The sequence below is a fragment of the Polypterus senegalus genome, chromosome 15 (assembly GCF_016835505.1).
Source record: "Polypterus senegalus isolate Bchr_013 chromosome 15, ASM1683550v1, whole genome shotgun sequence".
Taxonomy (NCBI): Eukaryota; Metazoa; Chordata; class Cladistia; order Polypteriformes; family Polypteridae; genus Polypterus; species Polypterus senegalus.
In genome coordinates, this window is record NC_053168.1 from 126,287,174 (window position 1) to 126,300,187 (window position 13,014).

Consider the following 13,014-nt stretch of genomic DNA (forward strand, 5'->3'; position numbering starts at 1 on the left):
TTTTGATCTTAAGGTCTTTGAACTTGACGATCTTTGCTCAGGATGTTGTCATCATCTGGGATCATCACATCAGTGAAGATGTACAACTTGCTCTTCTTGTCATGGAACTCGATGTCTGGGCTATTGGAGGTGATGGCACAGTCTGTGGGACTGGTCTTGTTCTACATGAAAACACGATCCCCGGTGTCAGTGACCGCTTCTGTTGTAAGTACCACTTGTCCGCAGTCAAAACACCAAGTCGTTGGCACAGTGCCCAGTGCATGAACTGTACGTACCAACCTGATTGTGACAAACAAGATATTCCTTGGGGGCTGGTACACAGCATCTGGGCACCACGTGGCTGATGGTCTCCTCAGCTTCACCACACAGATGACATTTGCTGTAGACTGGTGGGCCCATGACATACTTCTGATGGTGCAGAGTGTTCAAGGCAAAATCCTCACCTCAGTGATGTTGGACTGCTGTAAATGCTTGGTTTTCTCACTGCTAGCACAGGTACTCTCGGGCAGGGCAAACCAAATCTCATGGACTCTCTTCATGACTTCTGTCTTGGACTTTTCCTCATGCAGAGCTTGATGGATGTTTGCACAGCAGTTGCAACATATTATTATTATTATTATTATTATTATTATTATTATTATTATTATTATTATTATTATTATTATTATTATTATTATTATTATTATTATCATAACTTTCTTTAGTTGGTGTGCGGGTGGCATGCTACTCAGTACAGAAGTTTTCTGGTTGCCAGGTAATGACTGGCACAGATGGACAGGGCAGAAGTAGAAACAGAAAGTTCAACAATGTTGATGACCAACCTATTATTGTTTTTCATTATGAAGGACACATTGGAGAATTGTGTAAATACTGTAAGTCATTGTGTGCACCCTCACTCATTTCCTCGTTCTCTTCTTGTTGATGGTGGTTCCCGTGTCTGCCTGCAGCCGGCTAGTAACTAGGGGGTGTTCAGTAGGTGGGGACCGCGACACATTGCGGCTATAAGAGCCCTTCAGGTGAACCTGCGGACAGTGCCGAGAGGGTCCTCAGCACCTCCGAACATGCGTCCCGGAGAGCGGCTCTGCGTCCTGCTCTGGCTGGCATCTCTGAGCTCGGCGGCTGCAGGTGCGTCTCGGGGGTGCGCGGGGTTACCGTGACGGGAGCGCGCAGGCGCAAACACGGGCAGTCCAGTCAAGTGACACAGACTCGAGCTGTCATTCTGTAGACTCTCTAAAGTCGCCCCTTCGTTGCGTTTAAAGTAGTTTGTTGACTGCGGCAGAAGGCGTGACACAAATAAACACGAAGGTGATTCCGTCAGCACTTTAAAGACCACCCGTTTTCCTAAACAAGCAAAATCTTCAATTCTGGGTGTCCTGAAAGCCCACCCTGAGGCCATTTTAGTAGTTTGGCATTTTGTCCAATTTGCATGAACGCAGGAGCTCCAGCCATGGTGAGGCTCACATCAGGAAGGATTTTAGTACAAATAGTAAAGTAAGACATGAGCTAATGAGTTGAGGCTGTCGCCAGGTTATGACCAATGTCTTCTGAGATTTTTCCGGTAAGAACTGCAGATGTTTCGAGGTCAGGCAGTTCTGCTAATGATGCGATGGGCTGTCTGTTGATTTTCAGAGGCACGCAAGTAAGCGCAGCCTGCATTAGGAGCACACGGGGATTTTTTCTTTGACGTTTACTTATTTGGCGAACGCATTTATCCGAGGCGACTCACAACATCTGACAAACATCTCGTTACATTTCTTTTGTTTTCCACTAGGGCACAGAGAGGTGAAGTGACCTGCTCAGGGTCCCACAATGTCAGTGGCGGAATGTGAGCCCACCACACACCCCACTGCCTGCTTCTGTCTTTCTCATCCATCAGCTGAAAATAATGCGGCTCTGCTGCACCCGGCCGTCCTCAGATCTTCTTTTACATCACCGACTCTTGCCTTTCTCCATCTTCCTCTGCTCCTACCTCCTTCCATGCCGCTTTTCATGGGCTCTCGTAGGTAGTTGTTTATCCTCCATTGTTTTTTTTACATATATACATACATACATATATAACAGATAGATGAATGTAAAGGCACTATATAACTGATAGATTGGCAGACAGACATATATTCAGAAAAGACAGTATATAATAGTATGGAGGGATGCTAAAGGCACTATATAACAATAAGATAAAATGGGCTATATAATAGATGGATAAATGGAAAGGGCAGCATGTGATAGATAGATAGATAGATAGATAGATAGATAGATAGATAGATAGATAGATAGATAGATAGATAGATAGATAGATAGATAGATGGATAGAAAAGGCGCTATAATATAGACACTTCATATTTTAACCCTTCATAATTTGACTAATATTCTTTTCGACCAGCTCATCGTTGTAAGCAGAATTTCCTTCTCTTCTGTCTACCGAGATCACCAGCATCTTATACATAAAAGTGCCACAGTTGCTCTTCAGACCGATGCCATAGCAGAACCTTGTTAGGTTAAAAAAGCAACCATCCACATTAAGGGTCCAAAAAGAAGTTATGAAGAGATGATTAGAGACTCTCACTGCTTACAATAACCCAGGCTGAGCTCAGGTTTTCTTGATCTGCAGGTGTCCACCCAGGTAGTCTACTATACAGTACATCCATCCATCCATTTTCCAACCCACTGAATCTGAACACAGGGGTCTGCTGGAGCCAATCCCAGCCAACACAGGGCACAAGGCAGGAACCAATTCCAGGCAGGGTGCCAACCCACCGCAGGACACACACACACCAAGCACACAACTCGGGACAATTTAGGATCGCCAGTCCACCTAACCTGCTTATCTTTGGACTGTGGGAGGAAACCTACGCAGACACGGGGAGAACAAGCAAACTCCACACAGGGAGGACCTGGAAGTGAACCCGGGTCTCCTAACTGTTAGGCAGCAGCGCTACCCACTGCGCCACCGTGCTGCCACAGTACATTAGATATTTATTTTTTCCTCCCACATATTACAAACCTTTTTAAAAACCTTAACAGACAATTCCATATGCAAAGATTTCTTCCCAGATTCAAATAGTTCTTTGTCAAGCAAGGGTTTTACGAGGGACCCCAGAGCCTAATAAAATGTCATTCAGAAGCCACTAATTTTAAATGTATATATTTGAACACCAGGATCGCAAGTGTTCCACAGAGTTACATTTTTATTTGGTCAGATGTGTCGTTCATTAGTTATCCAAATGCTGCTTTGGTCAGGCCTACTCTGCTGTTCATCTCCTTTGCTGTCTGCCCGTCTTCAGTTACCAACAAATTCAGTTACTTGTCCATTGTCTTCTCTGTCAGCTTTTACCTTCAGCTCCTCTTGATGTTTTCCGGTTGTCACTGGCTTGATTTTCTCAAAGTTTCTTCTCTGAAGTCTTGCACTTGCGACCTCGCCCAGGTCTGTTTTCTAACAGAGGGTGCCTCCTGGTACGTTGCATTGATGTTCTGGAAACTGTGAAATGCTTGGAAATGGCAGGATAGCCTCCTCTGAAGATGGGCATCAACCACCTTCTGCCTGAGGCCCGGACTTGTGTCTTGGTTGTTTTTGGCCTGATGAAATGACTTCTGGCAGCCTGAGGGTGGGTTGGTCGGTAAATTGCATGTATTTCATTTGTAAATTTTGTACATTTTTAATAAAGCATAAAGGATATTTTACGAACAGCATGCACTTATTAGGTTTTGTTTTTTGGGCTGCTAGCAGTTTCACGTGGGTCGAATGCCCTACCTGAACCAATCTGGCTATTTACCTGTTGATGGCTGGAAAAAATGGAAATCTTTAACATATGGCAGGCTGGAAGATGAGAACAAGGAAACCGGAGCAGAGTCTGGGTAGTTATGCCTCAGAATCAGGATCACTTTATTGCTAGCATGTGAAACATTCCAGAATTGACTTTAGTTACGTACAAAACATGGAATACAAGACATTAGCAACTCAAGACAACACAATTTCAGCCCACCATTTACCTGACACTGTGCAAACAACAATACAAATATAGCAGTTTCTTGCACAAAACAATTGACAAACTTCAATAGCATCTTTAAATAAATAGAACAATAACTATACAAAATAATAGAAATATCAAAGAGTACCATTTGAGCAAGTATGAAGTATTCACAAACTGACAGACGGCACAATTACCAGTTACATGTTGCAAAGATAAAAAGAAAAACAACAAAAAGTCCTCTTCAAATCACAAAACGCAATGGTGTGTCACAAGTCTATCATCATTTAACACTCACAAGTGACCCTTCAAATGTCCTGTACATGAAAAGCATGTACTGTATATGGGGGCTGCTTGTACTCTGCATGGCGCTTACCTCACGTGTTTTAGAGAACAGGAGTGTGATCTCGCTATCTGACTACTTCTAACAGCGACGCCACCCGCATGCAAGGACCCACATTTCAAAAAACCGGTTGTCAGTTCCTGGAATGCCTGCGGTGGTTTATTTATTTACTGTTTCTTATTCCTGCATTTCTAGGATTTAAAAACAGATGTAACAGGGTCTCCCTCTTGACGGAGCTAACATTTGAGATAACGGGTGGGTGAATGCAATAGATTTGGAGCCCAGCTCCACATGCCAACATGTTTTATCTGCTACATTTCCATTGGGCAGAATTTTAGGGCTTTCAATGGACGTTTGCCACAACTTTTCTTAATGTAGGTGACGGAGTGTAAGGTGAGTTCAAGAACGGATAGAAATCTTTCAGTCCAAAAGTTTGTTTTAAAATATGTAGTGAAAATTTAAAGCAAATATTCCACACAAGAATACAGAAAAAAGTTGTTACACATGTAGAATAAAATGCAAAAAAAATGTATCTTCTCTAATCTTAGCTTTTCTTGTAAAACTTTAGTTGTTTGTATATTTGAAGATTCTTAACTTTTCCTTCTGTACACTTTAAGCGTACGGCAGCACTTTCAATTAAGTGCTTTGTCTTACATGTTTCTTGGCACACAAAAACACGCACACAAGGTATGCAAGGCATGAAAGGCACGATAGGCGCGGTTTAAAACCATGTGCCCTCTACACCTTACACATGGCAAGGCTGGTCACTAACTGACAATAATGTTTAGTCAGAGAAGTTAGAAATAGCTGGACTATACCAATTCTATTCAAATAATGGGGGTTATAGGAACCTCCCATAGATTATGCACAATCATTTAGTAAAACATTTATGAATCTTATGTAATTAGGAAATGGCTCTTACTCTCACCAATGAATTTTCTGAAGATTTTTTTTTTGTAATGATTATAAATTATGACTTTGATGGAAAACAAGATGAGGTGTAAACAACAATAAACCAGTTCAAACCCTCAGGAGGGCGGCACGGTGGCGTAGTGGGTAGAGCTGCTGCCTCGCAGTTCACTTCCCGGGTCCTCCCTGCGTGAAGTTTTTATGTTCTCCCCGTGTCTGCTCCGGTTTCCTCGCACAGTCCAAAGACATGCAGGTTAGGTGCATTTGCGATCCTAAATTGTCCCTAGTGTGTGCTTGGTGTGTGTGTGTGTGTCCTGCAGTGGGCTGGTGCCCTGCCTGGGGTTTGTTTCCTGCCTTGCGTTCTGTGTTGGCTGGGATTGGCTCCAGCGGACCCCGTGATCGTGTAGTTAGGATGTAGCGGGATGGATAATGGATGGATGGAAACTCTGAGGATTCCTAACTGTGGTATTAGGGCATTTTCTAATGTCAGGTTTAGCGGTTTCATCACACCCTTCAATTACCCAAACTCATTTTTTTCATTGCAAATGAGCTCGGATCTCTTTATGTGCCCCTGCAAGGTTCGGTGTGGCTTGTATATTGGCATCACAATTGCTCTGATTACTTTTGGCTACAGTTAAGGTTAGAGTTAGGGTTAGGGTAGAGTTACTGCATTGCAAAGTGGATTTCATAATATAGTTTAAAAATATTTGGATTATATTACATAGCTCAATTTTAATAACCCATTGGAAAATTTTAAGCAGCAATGTACAGACATACCAGGAAGGCTGATGCGTGTTTCCTATGCAATAGAACGAGATATCAGGATGCCGTGGAGTGACAACGTGTTGCGTGTCGGTTGCAGATGCGACTAAGAAGGTTAGCCACTGTCATCTTTGCATGTTCTTAGGATTGGTAGTCTTTGTTCGTTTTTTGTAGCTTCTTCTGAGCAGATTTTTAATAAGTATCTGTCCAATTAGGAGTTTTGATCTTCAAGGAATCAAAGTATAATATTGGTTTTACATTCTGTGATGAAACGGAAGAGTAGAAACTTTGTAACATCTTGCCACAATTCCAGATTTATTTTGTTACGGCACCTTGTATTGGCTAACTCGGTAGATTATTGCATATAGCTTTCAGGGCGGCTCAGGCGAGGGTGTAAGGTTTATTGTAATCCACTCCATTTGCTAGTGAAAGGATGTCATTTTGCTTCACTTCTTATTGCATCCATAAATGGCTAACGCAGCACGCTGTTCTACTACTGTTGTGGACACCTTTAGTTTTGGAGTGATCGCGTAGCCATCTCTCTCTCAGAACCACTCAGGAATATGCGAGGCAAGTGCTGTCGCAGGAATGAGAGCACGCAGAGAGCGATGTGTGCTTCCCTTTCGTATCTAAGTCTTGGATAAAAGCAGCATTGATGCACACGTCTCATTCTTGTTTAAACACTTCCTGCTATTCGAAATTACTTTGTATTTTTCGACCTTTGATTGCGCCTTTACGATTTCTCTGCTTGAATTCCTTGGTAAAGACCCCGATATGAGTGACGTTCCGATCTCCGGATCGCTTTTGTAGAAAAGCACACTGTCTCGTTCAGCAGTCAGTACACACATGTTGAGTAGCCACTGTAAAGAATGACTGGAAGGAAAGGACAAGAAACTAAGAATAAGCTTAGACCAGGCTGAGGTCAATGACCAGAAAAAACAAAACGACAACGTAAAATCAAAAATCGAGGTGAGAAATCCTCAGTCCCTGCTCCAGAGGTCCTTTCTGTATCTACTGGGCAAAAAATAAGTGTTATTTGATCAAATAATACGCAGGGTCTTTCATGCTTTCTGTTTTTTTGTTATCAGATTACCAAGTGAGGCACGTCCAGCAGATTATGCCCACAAGTGGGAGCACAAATGGAGCAACTAAAGTCACCATATTTGGCCAAGGTAAATAACGTATATATCATCCTGCATGGATGACTCTGATGTTAAAAAGGTTTTCAGCAACAAGAACACCTTTTATAAATGGCTGAATCTCACCAAAGGGCTAACGTTTTCTCAACACCTTAAGGTCTGGGCTGTGATGTGAATGCGACTCTCAAGGTTTCTCAGTGGCTTTCTTCAAACATCATGTCTTCCACTTCTCACCTGTGTTGTCCATTGTTGATTAAGCTCTCTTTGATGGAAAGTCACATCTTTCTCTAGTACAATGCTGCCAGGGTAGCCCCCATTACCAAATGATCCCCAAAATGTTTGGATGGATCCTTACAATCCCCCTGCTTAAATGCTTTCAAACGGAATACGCGATTATTGTCCCGATGAAACTTTTAAAATAAAACTCGAAATGCTCATCTTAGTCTCTGAAATGACGGACAGATGGAAGTCTTCTTTTGTAACGCTGCATGTTGTACTCTTTTGCCAGGTTTTGCCCAGGCCAACCAGTTTAACTACGGCCCAGGAAAAGAGAACCTTGGGAACAGCGTCCAGATGGTTTCAAACACACGGACAGTCCCCTGTGATGTGGTAAAACAAGAGAGTTACTCGAAGCAAATCACTTGTTACACCAGGTAACTCGCCGGCAAAGCCTGTGCTCTCACCATTTGAGGAAAAAAAACTACAAGAATTACAAAAAGCAAAAAGAAAACACCATTTGAAATATTACATAGGCATAGACCCCAAAAGGTGTTAGGTGCTAATAATGTTAGGAATGTTTTTAAATAAACACCACAGAAAAAGACAGTAAAGTATAAAAGATTGAAGAGAAGAGCCTCTGGGCTGACCAACAGGGAGCAGCTCGGCAGATTGAGGGGCACGGATGTCCAAGCTAAGAGGGGCGACTGAAGGAGTTGAACGTTTATAGATAACTAAACAGAACACAGAGGAGAAGTGTTAACGATCATGAGGGGAATTTGGACTGTACATCCCATAAATAATAAACTCTGCAACAGGAACACAGAGACATGATTGGAAAAAAAAGATTTCACAAAAACGTTAAATAGGATCCAAATGTCAGTTCTTCTGTTCAGCAGATTCAGTGTTCAGACTCCGTCACTTAATACACACTTTACTGCGTTGTAAGATTAAGTTGAAATGAGTACATTTGCCATTTGTTTATCCTTTAAACACAATTTTGGTCAAATCCAAGTGGGCTAACCACTCGACCAGGAACGCCTGATTGCTGGGGTGCTACTGAGATGGCTGTCCTTCCCACAGAGGTCTACAGAGAGTCCCCTTGAGCTTCATGGCTTGGGGTTTATCCTGATATACGGTGTGAGTTATGGGACCTTCTGTGCAAAGACTCACATGTGTCTTTCCAAAAAATATCCACTCACTTTGCCACAAATGGGCTTTGATCAACTTCTCGACACACCTCAGGGACAATTAATGCACACAGTAGTCACCTGAGCACAATTTAGAAGGCCTGCTGCAAAAGGGTCTGAATATTAGTGGGAAAGAGAGATGTTGGCTTTAGATTCTTAATAAATTTGCAAACCTTTTTGAAAAATGTGTTGTCACTTTGTCATTATGGGTTACTGAGTGCAGATTGAGGGGCACAAAGGGCAAATACATGAAATACAACCCAATAAAGTGCAGAAAGTGAAGGGGCCCATAGACTTTCTGAATCCGCTGTATGCATTCTCTAAAAGACACAGCTCTTGTGGCTTGAAAGAAGAGCGTCACATCTTCTTCTTCTTTCTTCTTCTTTCGGCTGCTCCCATTAGGGGTTGCCAGAGCAGACCATCCTCTTTCATATCCATCTGTCCTCTGCATCTTGTTCTGTCACACCCATCACCTGCATGTCCTCTCTCCCCACATCCATAAACCTCCTCTTAGGGTCTTCCTCTTCTCCTGCTCTTCCCTGGCAGCTCTATCCTTAGCATCTTTCTACCAATATACCCAGCATCTCTCCTCTGCACATGTTTAAACCAACACAATGTTGCCTCTCTGACTTTGTCTCCCAAACATCCCACCTGAGCTGACCCTCTAATGTCCTCATTTCTAATCCTGTCCATCCTCATCACACCCAATGCACATCTTAGCATCTTTAACTCTGCCATCTCCAGCTCTGTCTCCTGTGCCACCATCTCCAACTCATATAACATAGCTGGTCTCACTACCGTTCTGTAGACCTTCCCTTTCACTCTTACTGATATCCATCTGTCACAAATCACTCCTGACACTCTTCTCCACCCACTCCAACCTGCCTGCGCTCTCTTCTTCACTTCTCTTCCACAATTCCCATTACTCACAACTATTTAAACTCATCCACCTTTTCCAACTCTACTCCCTGCATCCTCACCATTCCACTGACCTCCCTCTCATTCACACACATGTATTCTGTGTTGGTGGTCCTGCTGACCTTTATTCCTCTCCTCTCATATCCCTCGTCTTCAGGGTCTCCTCAACCTGCTCCCTACTGTCACTACAGATCACAATATCATCAGCAAACATCACAGTCCACGGGGACTCCTGTCTAATCTCGTCTGTCAGCCTGTCTATCACCATTGCAAATAAGAAGGCTCATAGCCGATCCCTGATGTAATCTCACCTCCGTCACTCCTACCGCAGACCTCACCATGGTCACACTTCCCTCATACATATCCTGTGCCACTCTTACGTACTTCTCTGCCACTCCCAACTTCCTCATACAATACCACAGCTCCTCTCAGTCACTCTGTCATTTGCTTTCTCCAGGTCCACAATGACGCAATGAAACTCCTTCTGGCCTTCTCTCTACTTCTTCATCAACACCCTCAGAGCAAACATCACATCTGTGGTGCTTTTTGCTGACATGACACCATCCTGCTGCTCAATAATCATCACCTCATTTCTTAACTGAGCTTTCATTACTCTTCCCCATAACTTCATGCAGTGGCTCAACAATTTTATTCCCTTGTAGTTACTACAGTCGTACACACACCCTTATTCTTAAATATCGGCCCACCAGTCCACTTCTTCTCCACTCCTCAGGCATCCTCTTACTTTCCAAAATTCCATTAAACAATCTGGTTAAAAACTCCTTTGCCATCTCTCCTAAACACTTCCATACATCAGATAAAGATAAAGAGCATCAGATAAGCAAATCAAATAAAATCAGAAGTCTTCAGCCACATCTTCACAAGTTCTGAAACACCACATCGTTCTTTTCCAGCTTTTACTGATTTCTGTCTTTTTGAAATTGCTGTTTTTTTAGGAGTATGCCTGAGGATAACTACATGGTACAAGTCAGCGTGGACGGAGAGCTGATTTCAGACAATATATGGTTTTATGTAAGTGTTGCACACGCATGTCTTCCTTTAAGAATTTGTTACATCTGAATGACAAAGCAGGCATGCAGAATGATTTGTCAACCATGTGTCATTTCCTGCTGCTAAATAATTCAAAGAACCCAATAATTTGTTCAATTTGGCACTTGTGTAGCTCCTCTCCAAATTAAATTTCTGCCAGTTAGACCAAAATGTCTTCACAAAAGGGGCTTTTTATGGAACAACACAGAGGAATTTGATTTTTTTAGTATTTAATGTTCTGATACTAGACTGGTGACACATATAGACATATCATGTACTTTTTTTATTTTATTTTTCACAATCTTTTATATACACTCTGTGCTACCATTTTTTTCGCAATTTTCTTTCATGGGTGCCAGCCTTTGTTGTTTTTTATTTGGTCAGGAAGTCTCGTGAGATTACAGTTTTCATGTAATATTTTAAATCGAAGGTGTTTTTTGTTATTTAATGTTACATTTTGAACGTCTTCATGAGGGCATTTTGATTGTCTTGTGTCTGGTGTGTGGTCCTGGGAGTTGTGTGTTGTGGCCTCATCAACACGAAAACGTAAACTAAAGCACGAGAAAAGGGAGCAAAGTCATGGGGAGATGAAACGTCGAAAATAGCTGCTATTGAGATATTCAAATGTGGGCTTCAATTGAAATGTTTAAAGTCTAAATATTCTTGATTTGTCATTTGTCACCCTCTGATGGAGGTCCAGAGAAGGCCAGTTGTGGGTCAAAAATCACATCACACTCATAATCACTGACCTTGAATATGAATAGTTGGTACATGAAAACATTAAAAGTGTAACTTTGTTACCCCTGACCTTTTTTTATTTTTTCCAGCCCAGAGGTTATCAGACTCCAGTGGTTCAGGCCGTCACACCTTTAACCGGATTGCCAGGTTTGGACTTCAGAACGCCTTTTATCATTTGTAATGAGTTTTCTGGGTCTGGGGAATCCTCTAGATGAGAAGTCACATCAGAGTTGATGTTGTTCGGGTTTGGCCCGGGTTTTGTTTTCTTTAATGTCGTTTTTTCTTATCGTTTTTGCCTTTTCTTTGTGTTTAGGTCATATTTTTTATTCATAATGTGTTTAGGTATCATTTTGTAAAAGGCCAGTCAGGGCTCCTTCATGTAGAGGCCGAGGAGGCGGGGCAACCTGATGATGATGCAGTCAAGGGGCGTGTCCCTAGCTCTATGGGCCCATTCACAGCTAAGCACACTTAGCACAGACCAGAACACTCCTAACCGGCACCTGCCACTGTTTTCAAAGACACAAGTCACTTTGAGCATTTTAGCAGCAAACCAGATCAGAGAACTCCTGCCTACAGCAGCTTTTCAGGCGTTTTTGGCCAAACAATTGTTCCACTGAAATACCGTTCAGATACTGTAAAACAGAGGGACAAGGAAACTGAAGAGCATTTTGGAAGCCTTTTTACAGGAAGTCACTGCCTCTTAATGGATGAAGCAGTGTCGTCCTGCATGTTTGTGCCTTAGTCTTCGAGTGACAGCCACTGAGAGATGGATTAAGGTACGCGGCTTGCAATCGAATGACAAGAATTCAACGAAATGTCTAGCTATACACTTCATTTGAATCAGGTTAAAGTTTAGTGCGGATGTTTAATTAAACAGGCAGCATGGTAAGCGCAGAGCTCTTCCTCACAGCACCATGTGCCCGTGTGTGTGTATGTGCCCATACATTTCTGGGTTGATCAGTGGTATTGAACGTGTTCAGCTGATTGGATATTTCTACCTGTTTTAACACTGAATACCTAAAATGTGTCGGTGATACTTCACAAATGAGGAAAATACATTTTGTCCTTCTCTGAAGTTAACCAAATCCATCCTCCCAGTTGAACAGTCTGCTTCCAGTTCCAAAATATCTTTAGCAAATAGCTGAATTAAAACTAATCAGTTACTTTCACATTACCGATTGGCACACAGCACACTCCTCTGTGTAAATGAGCCCTGGAAATGCTGGGCAAAGCACATTTGCTTCTTGCCTGTACCCAATAATCAGGTGGCTAGGCTGGCACTCAAAGCCAAGAGCACCGACTGCTGTGCCAAGCTCCTCTATGAATTGAAGAGACTGACTGCGTGTACTTGTGCTTCTTTTACAGGGACACTGATTACAATAAGAGCGATGATGTTTACAGATGTATATGGCGGTGCGTCTCTAAATTCCAATGGCAACTCTGCCAAGATTTCAAGGTGATAACTTATTGAATGTTTTCTTTTTCCTCTCCTTATTTTCCTCTTCTATTACCTTGAGTTGTAAGTGATGATCTTTTTTCTGCATTTAGACGTGATTGCGTGTCTGTATTTATATTTGACTCAAATAAACAGAATGAACAGTGACGTAGTGACAGATCGGCTCCTCCTGGCGTCCATTGTTTTTCTTACTAGAGGGTCCCTGACGTTTGGCCTTAGTCAGTTTGCAGTTCCACTTCTTGCCAATGGATGTGTGAATCTCTCAGCATCTGAGTTTGTAGAAATCAAACTTAAACTCAGATTCTGAGTCCAGCAAAGTACAAGCTCA

General features: G+C 42.4%; 1 protein-coding gene across 1 annotated transcript in view; it reads left to right on the top strand.

Annotated features, from left to right (window-relative positions):
* Window positions 1-1,048: 1,048 nt before the first annotated feature.
* The window catches only part of LOC120515531 (fibrocystin-L-like), a 146,851-nt gene continuing 134,885 nt past the window's right edge, over window positions 1,049-13,014 (top strand). Inside the window, 6 exon segments of the mRNA XM_039736592.1 lie at window positions 1,049-1,125; window positions 7,068-7,151; window positions 7,627-7,771; window positions 10,399-10,474; window positions 11,320-11,377; window positions 12,596-12,686. Of these exon segments, the coding sequence (XP_039592526.1) occupies window positions 1,062-1,125; window positions 7,068-7,151; window positions 7,627-7,771; window positions 10,399-10,474; window positions 11,320-11,377; window positions 12,596-12,686 (518 nt within the window). The 5' untranslated portion in view covers window positions 1,049-1,061.